Below are 23,742 nucleotides of genomic sequence, written 5' to 3' on the forward strand. Positions count from 1 at the left end.
TATCCTTTCCCATCACCATAAGATCTCCTGGGTCATATGACTCACAGCGGCAGAAGCGCCTCAGGCACCAGCCACATCCTGCTGTGGAGCCTTTACTTGCCTAGTATATGGTCCCAGCACAGCCCAGTCAGCCGTTCTCACCCTCCTGCTTACACATGACTCCTGATGTCAGCAGCCACCAGAAGGAGAAGAGCATATACTTTTAATACCCGCCCTACGTGCTGAGGCATCAGATGCTTTAATCAACATTTTCTCATCCCATCCTTCTGGTTTCTCTGTCGAGGCAGACTTATGCTTTGTATTCGTTTCCTTTTTCATTGCTGGATGGAATGCCTTAAAGATGCAATTTAGGGGAAGAAGGGTTTCCTTTAGGTCACAGTTTCACGGTGGGGTGAGCATGGTCGGGGAAGCGGGGAGCATGACAGGGGTGAGCATGGTGGTATTCACTGAAGCTGCTGTTCAAAGCATGTGAAGCAGCTTACTGGGTGGAAGCAGAAAAGATGAAGCTGAGCTGGGCCTGGGATAGAACCCTCTAGCTCCCCCCACCACCACACCGCAGCCCTGTGTCTGCCAGCTAGGCCCCATGTTCTAAAGGCTCCATAACTCCCCCCCCCCAAACAATGCCACCAGCTAAAGACCAAGTGTTCAAACGTGTGAATTTGTGGGCCACAACAGCAAGGGTCTACTTGCTCCAGATAGCAGTTTAAGTAAATGGTTACACTCAAATCTAGCTTGATTCACCAGTCTGTGTGTGCGTCTATGTGTATCTCTGTTTCTGTCTCTGTCTCTGTCTCTCTCTCTCTCTCTCTCACACACACAGGTGGACACACACATTCACACACTCTGTCTACAGGTTCTAAACACCCTCACGGATACACCTTGACCAAATACCTAGGCATCCCACCACCTAATCAATCCTATGACAAACTAACCACAGCTGCTGCTGCGGCGAGTGACCAGGCTTGTCAATCACTGCTTTGGAGAGTCCACCTCCTTCTGTGATGAGCTGAATCCTTATCCCCTCTGCCACCCCACCCTCATAACCTAGACAGGAGCACAGTGGCCGTGCTCGAGGCTGGAGAGCTGAGTCCTTGCCTGAGTGGCTGCAACCCTGCGCTGACTATCACAGGGTCACGTGGCATGAGTCTCTTCGCTTCCTCTGGGCTTTTCTGTCCCTTTAGGATTCACAAGATAAAACTGAGGTTATCCTGACAGCTCCCAAGGCCCCACCCCTAGGTGAGGTGCTATTGTGGGACTGTTGAAGACTCCTGGGGAAGGGAGTCATTTTTCTTTGCACATGTGGCCACTGGTCCCACACCCACGGGCATTCCTAAAGCACCAACTAGGCTCAGAGAGGCTTTTGGTTTGCGTGCCTGGTTTTTTTTGTTTGTTTATTTGTTTGTTTTTTGGTTTGTTTTTGTTTTTGTTTTTTCCTAAGGGAGAACGTAAGCTAAACACACCATTCATCTCTCTCTGCTTCCTGATGGTGGATGCAAATGTGACCAGCTGCCTCGGGCTTCTGATGCCTCGACTTCCCATCATGATGGACTGTACCCTCACACAGCGAGCTGAAATAGGCCGTTTCTCCCTTGAAAAGCTTGTCTGTCGTTATCTAGACTGTGACTTCAACGGAGCATCCTCTTTTTTTTTTTTTTTTTAATCTACTTCAGTTCTTGCTAACGTTAGCACGCCTGGCTTCCTTCTCTGTGAATTAGAGTAACAACCAGAGTCACAGGATCGGGTGGCCTGTGCCAGCAGGGCAGGTGGCTGCTTTCTGAGTGGTTTCAGAAATGCTACCTGCAGCCCAGGCCAGTAAGGAGAGCAGCTGAGATAAGCACCTTGCTGGGCCCGAGGGAGCCCTTCCTTCTAACCCTGGACGGGGCAGACACGTGAGTCAGCCTAAGGGGAGGGTGGGAGATGGCACAGCTCACATTAGCCACAGAAGAGCAGCCCTCTCCGACCAGCGCTGACACCTCAATAAACAGGAAATCGCCTCCAGCCACAGCTTCCTGCCCTCTTGCCATGGTTTGAAGATCTTCTAGGAGGAAGACTCCGAAGAACGCTTGTTGGGCAACCTCTAGATGGCTCACCAGCTCCCTACCCAGGAGTGCCTCAGGTTTTGCAGCCCCAGGCAAGAGGTGTACCCTACAACTGCTTCCTTCCCCGCAGCTGGGAACCAGACCAGAGAGAGAACCCCAAATCTGATTGGCAGGAGGAGGAGCTTCCCAGCAGAAGTGGGAGGGGCTCTGGGTGGGAGGGGCCTTCATCCTGTTGGTCTCTTGGTCGCTCCTCCTACTCTTGCAGTTAATGTCATCTAGCTGTCCCCAGGGACCTCTCTGTCCCCCCCATGGTCCTATGCACTCTCTGGTGATGGGAAAACTAGGGTACATGAGACTGTCTTCTTGGCCCTTCAACATGGCCCCACCCCCGCCCCCGTCCCTCCACCTCTTTCCATGCAGGCTCCAAGCCAAGGCTGGGAAAAATGAGCAGATGCACAGGCCTGTTCAGAGCCTCAAGGGAGGTGGGGGTTCTGAGACCCTCCTCCTATGGACCCTCACAAGGGCACGTGATAGAAGGGAAGATAAAGCCTTAGGCTAAGGGAGAAACCACCGGAATGAAAATGAGAACATGACCGACCCTAGGTAAGGTTGGCGAGACGGTTTTTATTGTGGATATGAGGGAGAGTACAGCCAGAGGCATCTGGAAGAGTCCAGACTGAACGTGGCCAGCAGAGTAGACCAGGCAGTGGTATGGGGTGGGAGGGTGGGGGTGGGCAGGAAAGGGGCAGAGCAAGAGAGGCTGAGAAGAGAGGGGACCAGGAGCCAAAAGCAAAGGGGGGAGAGGAAGAGAGAGAGGGGAAGAGAGAGACAGAGAGACAGAGACAGAGAGAGGGAGGGAGGGAGAGAGGGAGAGAGAGAGAGATAGGGAGAGAGAGAGAGAGAGAGAGAGAGAGAGAGAGAGAGAGAGAGAGAGAGAGATTGACAGGACAAGAGAGAGCATGACTGGACCACGCTCTCTCTTGTCCTCTGGCTGGAATGGCTGGGTTATATAGGCAAGAGATACTGAGGGAAGGGAAGGGAAGCTGGGGGATTGGTGTCTGGAGAGGTTTAGGAGGGTGATGTGGGGGACCAGCCCCCAAACTTATTTACCCCAGAGACTCTTGAGGATTGAGGGATAAGAGACTTAGTTAGAAATAGAGGGGGAGAGAAACAGAGAAAAAACACAGGACAGACTCCTGTGGGCCTGGATCCTTACCCACCGGCCCAGAACTTTATTCCAAAGGTCTATTGATAACAATGCCAAGGGATGGAGCAAAAGACCTCCCCCTGGCTAGTTACAGTCACCTGGTACCCAGGCCCGTGGTCCAATCAACCTCTTATGCGGTCCTGCTGGGTACACCCACCTAGTGGGCTCCAACAGGGTGAGAAGTGCAGAGAGGTGCCAGGACTCTCTAACAGCTACTTGAAGTGCTGTGAGAACCTGGTGTTAGCCTTAATGTGTTACCGGGCTCCTCCTTTTGTCCTGGGTTTCTTTGGGACCTGACCTCATCTACCAGCTCTGTCACCACACGCTGCTTGGAAAGCTGTTTTCCTAATGGTGGCACCTCGTCGTCATTATTCACCCTGCCTGCTACTCCAGCTAGCACAGGAAGCAGCGCCCTAGGAAGGGATTTGGGGACTGTGAGTTCATCTTAGCTAGGGCTCTTCTAGCCTGGAGAAGCAGACATTACAGAGGATAGGAGAGGTAAAAGGGGACCTCCCTTGCGCCACTTGCTTGTTCAGCTCTCATTCTGGCATTTCCACGTGAGTCAGCGTCTTCCTCTGTCAATCGGCTTCACCTCCCACGAGAACTGCTCTCGTCTCCCAGAACTAACCTGAACAGTCCCTCCCCCCCGGGAGGGGCTGCTAGGGGCCATATGCCCATGCAGGGCCTGGGGGCAGTCTGTTGTGAAGCCCCTTCTAGAAGTACACATCTAAAGGGCTGGGAGGTGGGACGGCCCCAAAATAAACAAGGTGCCGTTTCTGGGAGAGGAAACGAGCTTGGAGGGTCCCACTGTGGAACGGCGGTCTTTGTCAAAGGCCATTGCTGTCGCTGTCATTCGTATCGGCATACAACATCTGCAACGTTTTTCTCAATTCTAGTCCCTTTTGGGGTTCAGCCTGGTAGCTGGGGGGCACAGGTTTTGGACCCAGATGGTCTGATTCAAATTCTGCTTCTATCACTCTTGATTGTGTGACATTGGGTAGGGTTGCTTAACCTCTCAGGACCTGTCTATGACAATTAAATGATCCAATACACGAAGGGCATGAAGAATTGTGCCTGCGTGTGCCAGGTGCTTCATAAATGTTACTTATCTTTTATTACCAGTGCCTGGGAACCCCAGTATAAGAAATGCCTGGAAAAAAAAAAAAACAAACCCCCACTGCTCTCCATTTACCCTCACCCCAATTTCCCTGGGAGAGCCAGGGCCTTCAGGGATCAATAACAACTTGCTGAGTTCTGTGTGAGCCTTGAGCATTAAAGAAGGTGATTTTATATATATATATATATTTGAATGAATACTGTGAATGTAATCTATGAATACCACAAATGTGATTAATATCATGAGTGTAATTTAAAAAATAAATAAAAATTAAAAAAAAGAAAATCCTAGCAAGCAGTAATCATATACATTATGAAAATATTCTGTAAATTTGAAGTCATCATAAGAAATTTAAAACAAATACTAAGAATACAATACAAATACTAAGAAAAAAAAATGAAGTTGATAGATGCGTCTCTTTCCCAGAAGCTCATTGCCCAGCAAGGAGACTGATGACCAAAGACATCATTTTACTGCTGCTTGGCCTGCCCCTGTGCAGCAGCTGAATCCATCAAGGATCTCTAGAGGAACAGACCGATAGAGTGAACACATGTTTAAAAGGAGATTCACTGGACTGGCTTGCACAGCACGGGCTGGAGGAGCTCCAGCAATGGCTGTCTGCATTCTGGGGAGTCTGGAAACCCAGTAGCTCCCCCAGTCCATGAAGCTGACTACCTCTGCAGTCCCAATCTGGCACTGAACGCCTTGAGGATCTCTGGAAAGTCCCTAGGAAAGGTGGGGTGGAGGAGGGGGGTGGGGGGCTGAGTCCTGGTGTCAGCAAAGGCATTGGCAGCTACAGAGAAGACACACTCACCAGCAGGGGGCGAAAGTGAGCAGGCGAAGACCGGTACTGCCTTTTCCCCTCCAACCTCTTCGAATCTGGGTCACTGCCAGGAAAAGCTGCCTGCTGTGGAGGAGGGTTATCTGCACTCAGTACATCATTCCAGGAAATACTCTCCCAGAGCCGCTCAGAGGTGTGTCTAGTAGTTGGTCCCAAAGCCAATCAAGTTGACAACCAAGATGAACCAGTACAGAAGAAAATGCACACTCCCGCACAGAGCCCCTTGGTCCAGAGAAAGCTGGCTGGGAAAAAAAAAAAAATGCAACCCGTACTAAGGCCTGGAGGATGAGCAGGAGTTTACCAAGCAGGGGTGGTGAGCAGGGCATTGGGCTGGTCTGAGACCCACCCTCTCTGCTTGATGCCATTCCTTAAGAGTCCAGATTGCTTATTAGACACCAAGGTCAATGAAAAGCTTTTAAGATTCTTCATTTCATAAAAAAAAATTTCCATTCAGAGTTTTTATATAAACAAAAAAACCTAAGTCTTAAATTAAGAATTAGAGCCGGCCGGTGGTGGCGCAAGCCTTTAATCTTAGCACTCAGGAGGCAGAGGCAGGCGGATCTCTGTGAGTTCGAGGCCAGCCTGGGCTACCAAGTGAGTTCCAGGAAAAAGGCGCAAAGCTACACAGAGAAACCCTGTCTCGGAAAAAAAAAAAAAAAAAAGAATTAGTCAGAAGTTTAAAAAAGCCCACAATCCATGTCATAATAATGTCATGTCATAGGTGCGCTTCATCGTGCTCAAAATGCGTATGGAGGGGCTGAGGCTCAGTGTATAATGCTTGCCTCGCATGCACAAAGACCTGTGTTCAATCTCCAGCACTGCAAAAGAAAGAAACAAACAAACAAAAAATCACACACACTGTGGTAGTGTGAATAGGGATGGCCCTCATAGACTCATGTGTTTGAGTGCTTGGCCCACAGGGAGTGGCACTACTAGGAGGTGTGGCCTTGTTGGAGGAAGTGTGTCTTTGTGGAGGCGGGATTTGAGCTCAGATATGCTCAAGCTAGGCCTAGTGTCACAGCCCCCTTCTGAGACTCTCAGCTCCTTCTCCAGCACCATGCCTGACTACGTGCGGCCATGTTCCTACCATGATGATGTCGGACTAAACCTCTAAAAACTGTAAACCAGCCCCAATGAAATGTTTTCCTTTGTAAGAGTTGTCATGGTGTCTGTTCACAGGAATAAAACCCTTACACACACACACACACACACACACACACACGCACACGCACACGCACACGCACACGCACACGCACACGCACACAAGTCTCCATGGGGATTATAGCAGTTTGTGTATTTAATTTATAGAGAAAAGATGGCAACTACGAATCCCAGAGGAAGACCAGAGCTTAGAGCAAGTAGAACAGTGGTGGATCAAGAAGAGGATGTCTGTGGTTGGACCACCAGGTTCCACACATGGTCCCTCCAACTCTGCTTGTAATACAATAAAACAGAGATGCTCAAACAGGCATGAAGAGCAGGCCAGTGGTATTAAGCAATCACGAAAAAGGAGTTAAGTGCCTGTGATGGTTAATTTTAGGTGTTGACTTGTCTGGGTTAAGGAATAGAGACTTTTTGGAGAGCTTTGTGGGTGTGTCTATGAGGATGTTCCTAGAGAATTACAGCATATGCATCTGCCTGGACTTGCCCTCAGTGTGGGCAAGCACCATGAAACCAGAGCATAACCATGAGAAGATCAATGTCTCCTTCCAAAAGCCAGGGCATATTCAGATCCTGCAATGGACATTGGAGTCCAAGTTGTTTGGTCTCCAGGATGTATACCAACAGCTTCCTCCTTGGGTTCTCCAGCCTTTCACCTCAAAACAGAGTGACACCTTCAGCTTCCCTGGTACTCAGCCCTTGAGACTTGGACTGAGATATGCTACCAGGGTTCCAAGGTCTCCAGCTCATAGACCTATCCTGAGTTTTCTCAGATGTGTAATTATGTGAACGAGCTGTCCAGTTAAACCCTGTCTCATCTGTCACATCAGGACCCTCTGGTCTGATTCTCTGGAGAACTGACTTAAGTAGGGTTACTATGGCTGTGAAGAGAGATCGTGATCAAGGCAACTTATAAAAAAAAGCATTTTAATTGGCTGTTTGTTTACAGTTTCAGAGGATGAGTCCAGGACCATCATGGCGAGAAGCACAGCAGTAGGCAGGCAGGCAGGCATGGTGCTGGAGCAGTAGATAAGATCCTTTACATCCCGATCAAAAAGTTGGAGGCAGAGAGAGTGAGACTGGGCCCGGTGAGGGCTTTTGAAACCTCAAAGCCTACTCCGAGTGACACACCCCCTCCAACAAAGGCCACACCTTTTAGTCCTTCCCAAACAGTTCCACCAACTAAGGATCAAGCATTCAAATATACAGCCCAATGGGAGCCATTCTCATTCAAACCACACAAGACCCCTCACTAAAATCATGCTGATACAAAAGTATCATATAAGAGATTTCCCAGAATCAGAGATCACTAAGAACTTTTAACCTTGTTCTTCATTTCAATTTGTTTTTTGTTGTTTGTTTTTGTTTTTGAGAGAGGGTCTCATGTAGCCCAGGCTGTCCTTGAATTTGCTATATACATAACCAAGGGTGACTTCAAACTTCTGAGTTCCAGTCTCCATCTCCAAAGTGGAAGAGATTACTAGGGTGGCCCTCCAAGCCTTCCTCATGTGGATAGAGATCAACCCCAGGGCTCCATACATGTTAAACAAGTATTCTACCCACTGAAATATACCTCCAGTCCCATTAAGGACTTTTTAGGAAAGCCCATAGGTTATCTATATCTATTTATTTTTATTTTTATTTTTTTGGTTTTTCAAGACAGGGTTTCTCTGTGTAGCTTTTGGAGCCTGTCCTGGAACTCACTTTGTAGACCAGGTTGGCCTTGAACTCACCGAGATTCACCTGCCTCTGCCTTTGGAATGCTGGGATTAAAGGTGTGTGCCACCACCGCCCGGCTCTATATCTATTTTTTTTTATAGTTTTCTTTTTTTAATGATTTATTTTTATATTATATGCATTGGTGTTTTGCCTGCCTGCATGTCTCTGTGAGGGTGTCAGATCCCCTGAAAATGGAACTTTGGACAGTTGTGAGCAGCCATGTGGGTGGTGAGAATTGAACCCTGGTCGTCTAACAGAGCAGCCAAGGCTCTTAACCACTGAGCTATCTCCAGCCCCTATCTATATCTATTTTAAAGTAGATGCTGTCTGTACAATTTAGCTGTGAGCTCAGAGTTACATCTCAGAATCACAACCTGCTTGTATGATCTGCATATGTCTCACTCCTTGCACACAAGTGTCCCCAAGGGCTAGGCTGGGCAGGTGTGTGTGTGTGTGTGTGTGTGTGTGTGTGTGTGTGTGTGTGTGTGTGTGTGTGTTTCTTTTCTCTGACCCACACCTAAGCAGGAACAAAGATTCAAAAGCTAGACAAAAATTTCTTTTATGTGTGTTTGCAGAACCAGTTAGTCTTCTCTAAGAGGTAAACGAAGATTGCCCCTGGAGAAAGGAAGGAGACAGAGCGGTGCCAGAAGGTCGGAGGAGATGGTTGACAGATCAGAGATATGTGAGGGAGGAGAACGGAGAGGATGAGTCTGTCTGCCAGTGTGGTTTCAGGACCAACTGTGCTGCTGACGGCCACCTGCTGCTCCACAGTTCTTGGTACCTGTGAGACTCATAGTCACAGGTGAGGGCCGCACCCACTTCAGATGTCATTTGCAAGCCGCAGGGGCCTCTGGTTCTTGGCCATACCGGCTGCAAACTCAGAGTTCCACAATCCTTATCTGCTTGATAATTTGTTATAATGGCTTAAGGAGCCCAGGAAAACAGTTATTTGTATTTATAGTTTATTATAAAGGATACAAATGGGACTAAGATGTGGCTGAGCTGGCAGAGTCCTTGCCTAGCATGCACAAAGCCTTGGGTTTGATCCCTGGCACTGCATACACTGAGGAGGTGACATACTTCTGTAATTCCAGCACTCAGGAAGGGTTTGCAGGAGGATCAGGAGTTCAAGCTCATCTTTGGCTGTCTAATAAATTTGAGGTCAGACTGGATGAGATGAGACCCTGTCTCAAAACAAAACAAAACGAAAACAGGCAGTGCAGACATACATGGGGTAAGGTGCGAGGGTCATGGAGTCCCAGCACACTAGCCTCCCCCATGACTGCAGCAGCCTGGACACTCTCCGACCCTCCACTTTGGTTTTGTATAGAATCCCTACCATACAGGCAGGCTCGATTAAATCATTGGCCTTGGATGACTGAGGTTAATCTCTAGCCCTTCCCTCCTCTCCAGAGGTTAAGTTGAACACTCCAATCCTCTCATCACATGGCTTGTTTCTCTAGACGAGCCCACCATCTGCTTTGAGGGGGAGCTGGGTAGGACCAGCCTCTTTGGAAACATTATTTTCTCTGCAACCGGCTATCTTACTTGGGAAGATGGAATGCTGGAATTTCTCTATAGAACTGTGCTCAGGAACTGGGTTCATCAACAGTTCACAATTCAGGACTGTGGTAGACCAGAAAAAAGGTTTTGTCCCCAAGTGCTGGTACAGAGTCCCTAAAACCTTTGGAATGACTAGAATGCTGAATATTTTATATGCTTATAAGATGATAAGTGACTGAGGCCCCTAGGTAGCTTCAGGAGTTTAGGGCATTCAATCCACTCCCCCTAGGAAGAGGGCAGAAAGATAGAATTCAAGCAATAACTTAATTAATCATTCATACCTAATGACACCTCTATAAAAACTCCTGAGTGACAGGATTTAGAAAGCTTCTGGGTAAACATATGAAGGTGCTAAAAAGGATGTTGGGTGACTTTTCCTGAGGAGACATGAACAAGTATCTATTTACTCAGCAAGAGGGCTCAACAAACAGAGGGGTTTATGTGCGGGCCTGGCCACCTTGGGGAGGGACCTTGTAAATCTCATGAATTTCAGGATCTTCCTGAGACTTGTGAGTTGTCTATTTCCTGAGCCTTGTAGATTTCATTAACTTCCTGAGTCTTAACAAACCTCCCTCCGAGATGGACTATTTCAAACAGAGGAAACTGCTGTACAACAAAAGACAGTGAACCGGAAGCTGACTTGGAAGCTGTGCTCCTGTCCCCTGACCTTGCTCTGTGCAGCTCTTCCGTCTGAGTGTTTCTGAGTTGAATCGTTTATTTTCAATTGGTAATCGTAAGTGAAGTGGTTTTCTGAGTCCTGTGAGTCATTCTAGCAAGTTGTACTCGATGTGGGAAGCTGTAGGAATGGCCAATTTCAAAGTCACTCTGGATAGATGTATAGGTCTCATGGGGACCCAGTGCTTAAATCACTAGGGTCTGAAGTGATGGTAGTCATGAAGAACTGAACCCTTAAACCTGAGGGAGGACCTTGGACCTGCGTTTGCTCAGCCTCTGTGTCAGAACTGAATGGAACTGTCGAACTTCTCTGATCCGTGTCTACCATGAAGCAAGTTTATGAGGTGAGTGGTGTTTTGAATGAGAAAATCCCTAATAGGCTCAGAAATTTGAATACCAGGTCCCCTTGGTAGAGCTCTTCGGGTAGGTTGAGGAGGTGTGGCCTTGCTGGAGGAGGTGTGTCACTGGAGGCAGGCTTTGAGGTTTCAAAAGCCTCCCACCATTCCTACAGTGTGGTGCGCTCTGCCACATGCTTGGTGGCAGGATGCGAACTCTCAATGGTTGTAGACACCATGCCTGCCTGCTGCCACACTGCCCTGCCATAGTGGTGACAGACTCTTATTCCTACGGAACCGTAAGCCCACATAAACACTTTCTATAAGTTGCCTTGGTCATGGTGTTTTATCAGAGCAATGGACAGCTAATGAATGTGTGCCAGGTGCACTAAAACCGTACGCAAGTTGCCTCAATCCAGTCTTCGGGAGAAACTAAACTAAAAGATGTCCTCTTCCCCTTTCTTCTGAACCACCCGCCCCCTTAGAAGCCCTCGGGAGCTGTCCTCCCACCCTCATTCTGTGCACCTCTCATTCCTCATCTCCCGCATCCTTCCAGGTATCTACCCAGATGTCCAGGGTAGCCAGGTGTCTGTGCCCTCCGTTTTCTATTTAGTCCTATAACTATATTAGCTGTCTTGGGGACACTTCTAGCTCTTTGTCCTTTCTCCTGGGAATTTATCTGCCTTTCCTTGGTCAAAGCCAGCCACCCTCCCTTCCTACCAGTACATCTCCTACTTATTGCCCCGTTCAAGCAAGCAAACAGCTTCAACCCCCAGCTGACGTCTTCCCAGACCAGAATTACCATAGACAGGAGCTGGAGAGAGATGGCTCAGAGGTTCAGAGCATTGGCTGCTCTTCCAGAGGACACACATGGCAGCTCACACCTGTCTGCACCTCCTGTTTCAGGGGATCCGACACCCCTCACACGAACATGCATGAGGACAAAACACCAATGTACATAAAATACAAATAAATGTTTTAAAAATTACCCTAGACACATCTTGTCTAGTTGCAAGAAATAGGTACCCATTCAAACTCATTGGAGGCAAAATGAGAAATTTATTTTATGGTATCAGTTGTCTCGGAAAAATCAACGATACAGTGCCTAAGTATGCATAATGCCCTGGGATTAATCTCTAGGTTCACAAAATAGAAAAAAAGGAGGAGGAGGAGGAAGACATAAAACTCAAGAAATACCATCAAGTGGCCGTTGGACCACAGGGATCAAAACTACGCTTTCAGCTCCTACCCCCTCCCCTTCAGCACCAAGTCTTTTTTAAAGCATGTCTAAGCATGTATCATCCTCATTCTTCTTGCCATTCTGCCTTTCTCTACTTCTCTGCCCACTTGATACAAGTGGTCCCATATAAATCCCGAGATGTGCAACTCTTCAGCTTGAGCAATGTCCAATAAGACTATAGAATTCCAATGGCAGAAACCCAAGGAAGGGACTCATTCCATGCTGTCTAATTGGGCTACAAACAGCAACTAAATGTCTATTTGTAACCAGAGGGTTCCTTTGTGAAACAAAGTGGTACTTGTTTCAAAGGAATAGGTTTTAGGGAAATGGGATAATGTCCCAGTAGATATTCCCAAACCTCAAAGCAGCTGTACTGTGTGGCACTAAGTGCTTACTGGAATGATACCTAGTTGGTGTACAGAGGACCAGCGGGGACAGTGAAGAGGACAGTGCGGGACTCCTCTGACCATCCAGTCAATGACCTTTAGTGGTTGGAGCGACTTCCAGGAGCAGCTGGAGATGCGTCGTGGCCGCTTGCATGCACTTGGACTGACACCGGAAGTGGAAAAGCAGGAAATACACCAGGAAGCCACTGAGCAGGAAGCAGAAGATGTACAGGAATTCTGCCTGGGGGTGGTCGATGACGGGTGCCAGCACCAGGTAGAGAGATACCAGGAGCATGACGGCGGGAATGAAGGTGGGGACCTGCAGAGGGCACAGAGAGTTTATTTGACCCCTGAGACCGGAAGGATGAGGGAGGGGTGTCCCTGAGTTGTGTCCTTCCTACCTACCTCTCAGTTATTTCTACCTATCGTTAGTGTTCCTCCTCCAGTATGTGATAGGATACCTGACTGGGCCAGGGGAGTCACCTGCTGGGCTGCATGGAGGTGGGGTGTGGAGGGGGGGGCTCGTTAAAAAGCAGAGTCTGGGGCCCAGCATTAGCTTCTCTGTGCTATGAGGCCTCTGCGTATGTGCTCCATCTTTCTCCCCTGTGGCCCTACAGAGGAGAAATGGCCAATAACCCTTTCTACCCCACCCACAAAATGTGCAATGCTCTACCAAATACAGTGGCAAGTAGCAGCTGCTGACATTCCTTGTCTAGGCCAATGGTTCTCAACCTGTGGGTCTCGACCCCTTTCAAGGTGGGTGGTAGTGGCTGGGGGGCAGGGGAGGGACGAACAACCCTTTCACAGGGGCCACATATCAGATACCTTGCATATCAGGTGTTTGCATTATAATTCATAACAATAGAAAAATTATAGTTAACGAAGTAGCACCAAAAATAACTTTATGGTTGGGGGTCACCAAAACAACATGAGGCATTGTATTAAATGGTCCGAAACATTAGGAATCTGGAGAACCATTGGTCTAGGCCTTGGAGGAGGCAGTGGCCCAAAGATACACTTCATATATAGCCTAGATTGAAAGATGCGCAGCGTCTGTCCTGAGGGCTACCTTGTAAGTGTGGGGAAGATTCTTTGTCTTTATTCGCAAGTACAGGAGACAGCCAAAGGTGGTTCCAGAGGTGAGCCAGGAGAGGAAGCTGTAGTGGAAAAAAAAAAAAAAAGGAAAGTGTAGCTGAGGCCCTCCCTGATAGAACCCGCCTGGATCAGGACCACGTGTTCAAAGAGCAGGGGGAGCATTTGGTTTTCTGTAGAGGAGAGCCTAGGTCTAGACAGATGGCTCAGGGGTTAAGAGCTGTTGCTCCTCTTACAGAGGACCCAGATTAGGTTGTCAACACCCATAGGGTGGCTCACAACCATCCTTAACTCCAGCCCCAAGAGATCTGATGCCTTCCCCCGACCTCTGTGGGAACCAGGCATGAATGTGGTACAAAAACATACATAAAGACGAAACACATATACATATAAAATAAAATCAATAAATCTTTTTTTTGTTTTGTTTTTCGAGACAAGGTTTCTCTGTGTAGCTTTGGAGCCTGTCCTGGAACTCACTCTGTAGCCCAGGCTGACCTCGAAGTCACAGAGATCCACCTGCCTCTGCCTCCCGAGTGCTGGGATTAAAGGCATGCACCACCACCACCTGGCAAAAATCAATAAATCCTAAAAACAAAACAAAAAATCTAGAGATGACCCTGTGAGTCACAAAACAAATGAAATTGGGATAAGAACTTGGTAGACGGAAGGGATGGAAATTGGGGTGGGATGGGGGGATATGAGAGGGCAGAGGGATGAGTATGGCCAGAATGTATTTTATACATATATGAATTTGTCAAAGAATAATTGCTTCTTGGCCTTTCAGTGAAAGTCAAATGTGAAACAGTCAAAATAATAAATTAATGTTTAAAATAAAATATTTTTTTTAAAAAAGAGGGCGTGGTGGAATCTCAAGGAGGCTATGCTCACTGGAGGGGGGGGGGGGCTCATCAAAGCAGAGCTCTTCTCCCAACCCATCTTTCCTTCAGGGCTGGCGACATTACATGTAGGTGGATAAACACCCCATCAGCCCTTGCCCCTGTCCCTTCCAAGGTCGATAGCTTGAGTGGCTGCTGCCATTCCTGATAGAATTCCATCTGAAGGTCTAGTAAAGAGCATGCCGCACAAGTGTGAAGACCTGAGCTCAATCTCCAGAACGCATGGAGGAAAGCCAGGTGTGGCGCTAAGTACAGGCTTTGTAATCCCAGCACAGTGAAGGCAGGGACAAGGAGATCCCCGGGGCTCACTGGCCAGGCAGCCTAGCCCACTGGGCTAGTTCTGCACATGGGAGGCCAAGGCAGAAATATCGCCATAAGTTCTAGGCCAACCTGGTCTACATAGCATGTTCTAGAACAGCCAGAGCTACACAGCGAGACCCTATATGTGCTGGCTAGTTTTATGTCAATTCAACACAAGCTAGAGTTAGCCTGAAAGAAGGGACTATCAATTGAGGAAATGCCTCTGTACGATCTGACTATGGGGCATTTTTTTAATTAGTGATTGATGAGGAGTGGGGCAGCCCATGGTGGGTGGTTCCATCCCTGGGCTGGTGGTCCTGGGTTCTATAAGAAAGCAGGCTGAGCAAGCCATGGAGAGCAAGCCAGTAAGCAGCTCCCCTCCATGGCCTCTGCATCAGCTCCCCACTCCAGGTTCCTGCCCTGTTTGAGTTCCTGTCCTGACTTCCTTCAATGACGGACTACAATGCGGAACAAGTGTAGGCCAAATAAATCCTTTCTTCCCCATGTTGCTTTTGGTCACAGTGTTTCATCACAGCAATAGAAATCTTAACTAGAACATGGTCTTTAAAAAATATATAAATAACATATAAGAAATGACTTCCAAGTTTGATCCCCTGACCTCCACATGCACACATTCATGCATACATGCAAACACACACACACACACACACACACACATACACACACACACACCTGCATACATGTGAATACATACACAAATTCTATCTAACCTGGCTATCAAGGACCAGAAGAAGCCACTTCTTGAGGTGATCCAGACTACAAAGTGTTAGGTCCTAACTGAACAGGATTCTTACTCTGTACTGAGACATTCTTGGTCACATTCCCCAGTCTCTACCTGAAGACTCGTGTCCCCTAGACCCACAATGGATTAGATTTTGTTATCACTGTATAACGATTTCCATCTTTCTCATGGGAAAAACAACGAAAATAAAACATTTGTGACGTGGTGTCCCTAAGAATCACACCAAGCACTGAATGTCCTCTTCTAGATTAGACAACAGAGCAGGGAACATGTGATACCTGAGAAATTGCTAGAACTCCCTCTGCACTCAGATACTGTGTTCATCTGGCCGTTGAAAAATGAAGCCTGCTTCAAATGAGCTTAGAAAATGACAAGTGGTTATCACAACGGCCCGTGATTTCTGTCTTAAGGAAAATATCAGAAGGGACTCAGAACATCCCCTTCCTGTGCTGAAATCATTCACTGTGCCTAAACAGCTTGGTACGGATCTACACTGAGTTCTGGGACCAAGTCCAGAGCACAAGTCCAGACCACAGAGGGGGCAAAAATCATGCCGTGTCTAAGGGCTCCCCAGCATTATGATGCCTAAATGTCCTTTTTCTTTAAAGGTTTATTTATCTTATGTGCATTGATATTTTGCCCACATGTATGTCTGTGTGAGGGTGCCGGATCCCCCTGGAACTGGAGTTACAGACAGTTGTGAGCTGCCATGTGGTCACAGGGAATTGAACCCTGGTCCTCTAGAAGAGTAGCCATTGCTCTTAACCACTGAGCCATCTCTCCGGCCCCTCCTAAATGTCCTTTAGCTTCATCTTAGCAACAGAATGAAGGGAAATAGTGACAACAGTAGCACAAGCCTTAGGCTAGCTGGTGGTGAAACACCCGTTATACTGAATGGAGGGAGAGGAGAGCCATGTTTAATTCTGGAAACATAACAGAGAGAATGGCTGAAATATATGTATAGGTGTGAGGATTCTGAGCCTGGGCTTTCAGAAATGCATCACACACACACACACACACACACACACACACACACACACACGCACACGCATGTGGAGCTCAAGAGACACAGATGCACTCCTCTATGTGTGTGTAGATAGATAGATAGATAGATAGATAGATAGATAGATAGATAGATAGATAGATAGACAGATAGATAGATAGATAGACAGATCAGTAGGTAGGTGGGTGGGTGAGTGGGTATGTAGATAGGTAGGTGGATGGATGGATGGATGGATGGATGGATGGATGGACGGATGGATAGACAGAACGATAGATATAACTTGGATGTAAACTATTTCCCCACGGATTCATGTGTTTGAAACAGTTGAAAACATACTATTTGGGGAGATGATTGAGATGTAAGGGGACGGAGGCTCAATAAAGAAATGAGTCTCTGGGTGGCTGGGTAGGTCTTGAGATTTATAACACCCAGCTTCCTGTCCTCTCTCTGCTCCCTGGTCCACTGGGAGGTGAGCGAGCAGCTACACACACCTCTGGCCACAGCCTCCAAACACTCCCATCCCCATTCCTCCCTGCCGTGTTGGTCCGTACCCTACACATTCCAAAATCAATCCTTTCTCTTTTAAGTTGTTTCTTGTCAGGTATTTGATTGCTATGATGAGAAAATTTGTGTGCGTGCATGGGCGCGTGTGCGTGTGTGTGTGCGTGCACATAGGAGCTCCAGAAGAGAACACACACATTCATGTGTGCAAGAGTGTACATATAAGGGTATATAAATACAAAGATGTCTGGGGTGCAGATACCAGCCGGGGGATGTCTCGCTTACCTCAAGAGGTTGACGAAGGTGCCGAAGTCGCCTGGAATGAGCAGGACCAAAGCCACAGCTGTGGTGAAGACCATGGCTGGGGCTGGTGTCAGTCGGTGCACATGAATCATGGACATAAGCTGGGGCTGGAAAACAGTTGGTGTGAGAGAAGCTGCAGAACAGCCGCAAGTCGCACTCTGTCCCGTCATGCTTTGGACACCAGCGTGCCCAATCTCATGGCCATTAGCACCACGGCTTCCAGGGCATACGTTTCCTTGGGCTGCTATGACACACTGGATTGTTATCCTCCAAATATTCAGTCTCCCACTCTTTGCCTCTATGTCAGGAATACAGTTTTCAACCATTGATGTGGGCTAGACTGTGCCACTCGGTTCATCCAATAAAAAACATGAGCGCAGGTGACAAGCAAATACCCTACATGTGATTAGACGTTTGGTTTGACATCTTAAACCCTGATTCCTGAGTTAATCAAGAAACGCCTCTCAGGGGCCACCTCTGCTTTATTTGGCCTGCATCCCTGAAGTAGAAACAATCTCCTTCCAAAATCAGAATGACCCAAACAGGGCTACGGATAACACGAAGGGCAACCGTTAAACGTTGCAAGTCACTGGCAGTCTGGGGGTTGCCTGTTATTCAATATTATTATCCTAGTAAAAGCTAACACAGGGGCAAAGAATCTCTGAGGGAAAGGGGCATGGTGTGTACTCGGGGGGGGGGGGGGCCCTCCCTCTGGCCTCTGCACTCTTGTTATTCACAGATAGGCTCTAACACTTATCTCTTCCACCTCACATAATCCAGGACCATGACAGCCCTGAAACCTGGAAGAGATTGGGAATACTTCGGAAAGGTATGGAAGGGCCGTGTCCCATTCTCAGGAGAAAAAAGGGCCACATCTGACCGGGGAGGTCCAGGCTTGGCTTAAATGCTAAGCTCGGGTGGGAGAAGGCGTAGGTGAAAAGTCTCCCAGCACCTCCTTGCAGCCCTGACCACCTCACTTGACCCCAGGTCCCCGCCTCTTACCATGTGACCTTCTCTGGCAGCTGCGTAGCACAAACGGCTGCCGCTGAAGAACGACCCATTGACGGTACCAAATGTCGAAAGCGCAACGGCCAAGGGCACCAGCCAGGCCCAGGACCCCAGAACCTGGTTCCTAGAACAACAGAAGCATCAAGGGAAAGAATTCTAGCAGGGACTTGGAAAGGGGCCCCAAGGCCTCCTGGGGAATAGAGAAAATAATGCATTTAAAGACTAGTTCAGATCCACATAGAGCACCCTCCATCCCTAATACAAGGCACACATCACGTGACAGACTCACCCCCAGCTCACAGCCATGGCATCAGAGGAGAGGATCTCCAAGGGCGACATAACCAGCAGGTAACTGATATTGACCAGGACGTACAGGATGGTGACCAGGGGGATGGCAATCATCACTGCCCACACTAGATTCCGCTGCAGGCTCAGGGAGAAGAGGGCAAAGGTTAGCCAAGGAGGCCTTTGGAGGCGTTCAGAACTATGCTGTCCACAGGGCCACTGCTCCGGACCCTGGGGAACAGAAGCATTGTGTTCCTGCCCCATGAGAACACGATCCCCATGGCGTGGGCACACAATCAGGCAGGTGTGTGGTGAGCGGCATAAGGTCCTAGACAGAGGGCGGTGGAGATACAGAGGGGATGGCAGAGGCATCACCAGGGCTTCTAGGATGAAGAGGGCCTTCACCTGGGCTCTCTTTGAGGCATGGACATGACTGGGGAAGGTGGGAAGGAGAATTTCCCGCAGAAGAGAAAGGAAGCTAACGATGTCCCCCGTCTGCTTTGCCATAGGCATGATTGGCCCCTCGTGGAAACATCTGATTAGCACATCTCCTCTTTAGCCTTAAAGCAAAGACAATTTCCAGAGCTTTCTGCCAGGACTGAGCTCTGCTTGTGGGAATTCTTGGACCTGGAGAGGGAAAGGAAAGGAGGGGGACACAGAACGGGGCAATCATCTCGACCTATCTCGGCTCTTGGTAACCAGCGGCCGGGTGGACACTGTCCTTACTCCCTGTGTACCCGTGGACGTTGGCAGGCTCTGTCCTTTCTGGCCTCCAAGTTCATGTTCACACTGCTTCCGCAGAGCTATGGTTAAACTCCAGTCTCCTCCCCCAGGAGGCCTTATTTGACTGTTCTGCCTTGTCGGTCACCCTCCCTCGAGGACCATGCCTCACGTTAGTGAAAATGAAGTAAATGAGACAGCCACGGACTCGTGTATGAGTACCCCAAGTCCCCCTCCGCTTTAAAATCCGGGATTCTAGGTTCAAAGGAAAGTGTCCTGGCCGCAAAATGGATATAGCAGCTACCATCTTACCACCCAGGGGTTGGAATGTGGCTCTGCCTCGGCTCACACAAGGTTACCTGTAGTCAAGGTACTCTCACTCCCACAGGCCTTTCGGGGATGCCCTCGGCACAGCGAGCACCCAGTATGCATGAGTCAACCTCACATGTAGTCAGGGCAGGGAACCTAATATGCTTTTGAATTTGACCTCTCCCTCGGCAACTTTCCCAGTAGTAATGAGCTGTGACAACGGTAGAGTCCTGGGTGGGATCATAGATACGTTTCTGGCCAATATACCACAAGAACAGTGAGACTCTCTGTACTCTTGAGAGCCCTGAATTCTTCATTCAGATCCCAAGGAGTCTGCATATAAGGCTGACCCTGGTTTGGCAAAGTTCCTGTAGTTTCTTTGCTGGAGGTGAGGAAAGTATGAACTAAATACACCCTTTAGAACAAGTTAGGGCAGAATTTCAAATGCTGGCATTCTGGTGACTGGCTTAGGTTTTACTTTGAAATCCACATCAAAAAAAAAAAAGTCCTGGCTCTAGCAGAGATCAGCAAACACTAGCCATGAACCAGTTCTAGCCTGTGGCCTGATTTTGTCAATAAAGTTTTATTGAAACACAGCTGTGTTCCTTTACTTACCTGTGGCAGTTTTCCTGCTACCATAACAGAACTGAGTAGTTGTGACAGGGACTAACAAATATGGGGCCTAAAATCTTAACCCTTGGATCCTTTCTAGAAAAGCTTTGCTGATAACCACTGTAACCATGGGAGCTTGTCTTCAACCTCAGGGGCCAACTTTCAGGACCCTGCTCTTTCCTTGACCTAGCTGAAAGCCCAGGGTCTAGATTGAGAAAGGGGGCTCTGTGCCTGTCAGGCCACCACATGCACATGCTACCCACTTACTTGACAGTTTCCCAAGCCATCTGCCAAGAATGTACCAGTGAAACCTCAGTGCCCTGTGAGGAAGTCAGGGCAGTTATTATGACGGTCCCTTCTTGTAGACAAAGACTTAGGACCATGAGATTGTATGCAAAAAAAAACTAAAACCACCAGGCACGCCAGTAACTCCTGCAATCCCACCATTCCGGGGTGAGGATCAGAAGTTCAAAGACATTCTTAGCTACAACGCAAGTTCGAGGCCCACTTGGGCTACAGTGAGACTTGCGTCCCAAAGAAGAAAAATAAAGATAAGGATGAGATCCTAGGACTCTCTCTCCTCTGTCTCTGCGTCTCCTTCCTCTGTCTCTCCTCTTCTCTCTTTCCTCTGTCTCTCCTCTTCTCTCTTTCCTCTGTCTCTGTCTGTCTCTCCCTCTGTCTCCTCCCTTCTCCCCATCTCTGCTTTTATACTTCTCTCTCCAAGCTGCCATTCTCTCCTCAAGTTGCCCTCCAGTGAGCCTTTGCCAAGACTCTAAAAGTTGGAATGCCCCTAAGCCAGCCCAGTGGGGACAACAGAAGACTTCCAATTCCCATTCTGTGAGAATTTGAAACTCCTGCAAGGGGAAAAAGAAAAAAGAAAACAAATAACATCTCAGAAAATATATTTATAGCAAAGAGTCAGTATATTAATAACCGAAGATCCAAATGCCACAACCAAGTCCTGGGTAGCCCTTCAGACCAGCCAGCACACTGATTATCCAGGCCAGGCTCACAGGTAGGGTGAACAGGCATAGCTGGCTTGTTCTCCAAGCCACAAGTGGCTCCCAGGCTTCAGAAACGATGTATAAGTATCTACTGCAATGTTCTGGAGGAAACAACCCAGGAGCTAGGCAGCAGCATCAATTAAGAATGCTGGCAAGTATGAATTCAGAGCAATTCCCCTTCTGCAGACTTCAGTTTTCCCCTGTAAAAAAATGGGCATTGATGGCTACTTCAAGAAGCAGAAAGATGAGTCCATGGGGTATGACAGTATGAAGTACTCTGCTTTAGTTAGAAGCCATAGTTAAAATCCCATAAACTAATCAAGGCAAATGGGCCACCATGCAGGTCCCACGAGTAGTACATTCAGGGGGGCCTCGATTCCACTTAGATTGTTAATGAGCTCGGTCATTTGAGTAGTGGGAACCCCAGTTCTTGGAGCTGCCGATGTTCAGAGGTTCACCCCCAGATCAGCGCACTCAACTCACCTTTGGGTTCTTGAGCTCCTCTACCACCATGTTGATGTTATTCCAGCCATCAAAGGACCACAGGCCCTGGTAGAAAGCCATGCCAATGCGCCCTGCCTGCTGGGTTGTGTTGTGGAAGGTGAACGGCAGGGATTCTGTACGACTGCGGCCCTGAGCCAGCACCACGGCCCCACCCACCACGATGACAAGCAGGGAGAACACTTTGGCGGCTGTGCACACGTTCATCACCACCGTGGACATCCGTGAGCTCCAGAAGTTGATCAGCAGCAGCAACAGGATGCAGGAAGAAGCAACGATCTTGACCATGATCTGAGGGAGCGAGGCGCAGGCTGGGTAAAAGGGAGCCAGTGCATACTCGGCGAAACTCAGAGAGACGGCGGTGATGGCAGCTGGTTTGGCCACCAGAACAAATGTGTAGATAACCAGGAAGGCCGGCAAAGAGCCAAAGGTTCGCAAAATGTAGGCATAGTCTCCCCCAGATTCAGGAACCAGGCTGCCCAGTTCAGCATAGCACAGGGCGCCCATCATGGCCAGGAGGCCACACGTCGCCCAGACAACGAGACTGGCTCCGGGACTGCCCATGTAAACCAAGACCCCCTGTGGGGACATGAAGATGCCAGAGCCAATCATACAGCCCGCGGTCATGGACACGGCACTCCACAGGCCAATCTCCCTCTTCAGGGCCAGACCCGGTGCCCCACTGCTCTGCTCCTGCCCTCCCGCCGCCGGCCCGTCACTGCCGTCTCTCTCCTCACTTCTCTCCATCTCGAGGCTTCAGCGGATACTGCCTCTGGTTGGTGACAGGGACAGGCTCCGGTACCTATCATCTGTGGGTTTCCTGGAGGCGTTAATGATTACAGTGTCTGGAGGGAGTCCAAGCCAGAGGGCAAAGACGCAGGGTGCGATCTAGAAGGAGCTGATCTAGCATGCACCAGACCAGCTCAAGCCTCAGTGCAGACAGTCTGTAGGAGCCACCGGTCAGAATCGGTCGTGAAAGGTCCCGGGAGAGAAAGGGGTTTTGAAGTCTCTACTAATAGCTGGGGCATGGGGGGGCTCATGTAAGAGGGTGTTTGCTCGGCCCAGTGTGAGTTCCATCCTCAGAGCAGCAGGTGGGAGGTGGGGAAGAAAGGAAGGGAGAGAGAGAGGGCAAGAGGGGTTTAAAAAAAAAAGGAAGGGAGAGAGGGAGAGAAGGAAGGGAGGATTTTCCATTACCCTGTTCCACCGCAACATGACAGTTGGATGCTTACTCAGTATCAGTAGGACAGCCAAGCAGCTGCGTCTTCCTTACTTCCCACATCTCCCCCTCCCCCATCCCACTGTACCCCTCTGTCCCTCGGATCCCCCATTCCGCCTCTGCCTCTGCATCACCTGTAAAGCCTGGACTCCCAGCCATTTCCTTCCTTCTTGGCGGGGAGCAAGCTCCATATCCGGTGTCTCCTTCACCAAACCTCCTGGTTCTTCTCTGGGCTCGACTTTACGCAACTGGCTTTAGGATGGTATTGGAATCCTTGCTTCCCAGTAGACTTGGTAAAGATGTCTCAGACTCCCCCAGGTGGTAGTGGTGATGGTGGGGGGCGGTCAATCAACCAAAACGAAGTATGTACGAAAACGCGGCAAGCAAACCTGTTGTGTGTATGCTAACTAAACCATAAACTGACAGAGCACTGTTCTAAGGATGGTACTGCTGATCTCAGATCTACGGCCTCACAGTTGTACAACCTTGAGCGAGATCTCTGAACTTCATCTTAGCCCTCCATCAGTTAGTAATGCCTCTCTTGTAGAACTACCTGAAGAATTAACTAACAATCTGAAGAAGCTTGGATAGTATATGAAGCAAAAGTAAGCATGTCATCACTGTGGCCACTTCCCTAACTCACTGGATAACGTTCATTGGTTCCACTGGGGAAAAGAGGGATTGATATTAATACCAGGAAGAGAAACAATTAAAAGGATATGTGTGTGTGTGTGTATATATAAATTAATAAGTTGATATTAAAGGGATATTTAAATTAATAAATTATATTTAATGTTGGGTGTTCTGTGTTATGTGAGTCATTTGAAGGAAGACGTCAGTCCAAAATGAATGTTTTAGGCCTATGCGACAGCAGGTAGGTCCAGCCTCTGATGGGCTTGACCCTTGAATAGCCGAACAAAGGCGTATTTGTGGATGGTTATGCAAA

At 48.6% G+C, this 23,742-nt stretch overlaps 2 protein-coding genes across 4 annotated transcripts in view; one reads left to right on the forward strand and one right to left on the reverse strand.

Moving 5' to 3' along the window:
* The first annotated feature begins 6,222 nt into the window (after positions 1-6,222).
* The window catches only part of Pum2 (pumilio RNA binding family member 2), a 154,823-nt gene continuing 137,303 nt past the window's right edge, over positions 6,223-23,742 (forward strand). Inside the window, exon 1 of the mRNA XM_076559813.1 lies at positions 6,223-6,232. The gene's annotated coding sequence lies outside the window, so the exon portion shown is untranslated. The remainder of the gene's footprint in view (positions 6,233-23,742) is intronic.
* LOC102909711 (b(0,+)-type amino acid transporter 1-like) lies at positions 11,697-22,421 on the reverse strand. Of its 3 annotated transcripts, XM_006981439.3 has the most exons (6): positions 21,563-22,369; positions 18,439-18,572; positions 18,144-18,273; positions 17,124-17,248; positions 13,353-13,440; positions 11,697-12,602 (listed from the first exon to the last, which is right to left on the reverse strand). In XM_006981439.3, exons 1-6 carry the CDS (start codon positions 22,325-22,327, stop codon positions 12,372-12,374), a joined length of 1,473 nt encoding a protein of 490 aa, XP_006981501.1. In that variant the 5' UTR covers positions 22,328-22,369; the 3' UTR covers positions 11,697-12,371. The 3 variants fall into 3 exon arrangements, with proteins under 3 accessions (XP_006981501.1, XP_076416043.1, XP_076416044.1); XM_076559928.1 differs by lacking the exon at positions 13,353-13,440 and having other exon boundaries at positions 21,563-22,374; XM_076559929.1 differs by lacking the exons at positions 11,697-12,602; positions 13,353-13,440; positions 17,124-17,248; positions 18,144-18,273; positions 18,439-18,572 and adding an exon at positions 18,586-20,929 and having other exon boundaries at positions 21,563-22,421.

This window comes from Peromyscus maniculatus, chromosome 22 (genome assembly GCF_049852395.1).
Source record: "Peromyscus maniculatus bairdii isolate BWxNUB_F1_BW_parent chromosome 22, HU_Pman_BW_mat_3.1, whole genome shotgun sequence".
Taxonomy (NCBI): Eukaryota; Metazoa; Chordata; class Mammalia; order Rodentia; family Cricetidae; genus Peromyscus; species Peromyscus maniculatus.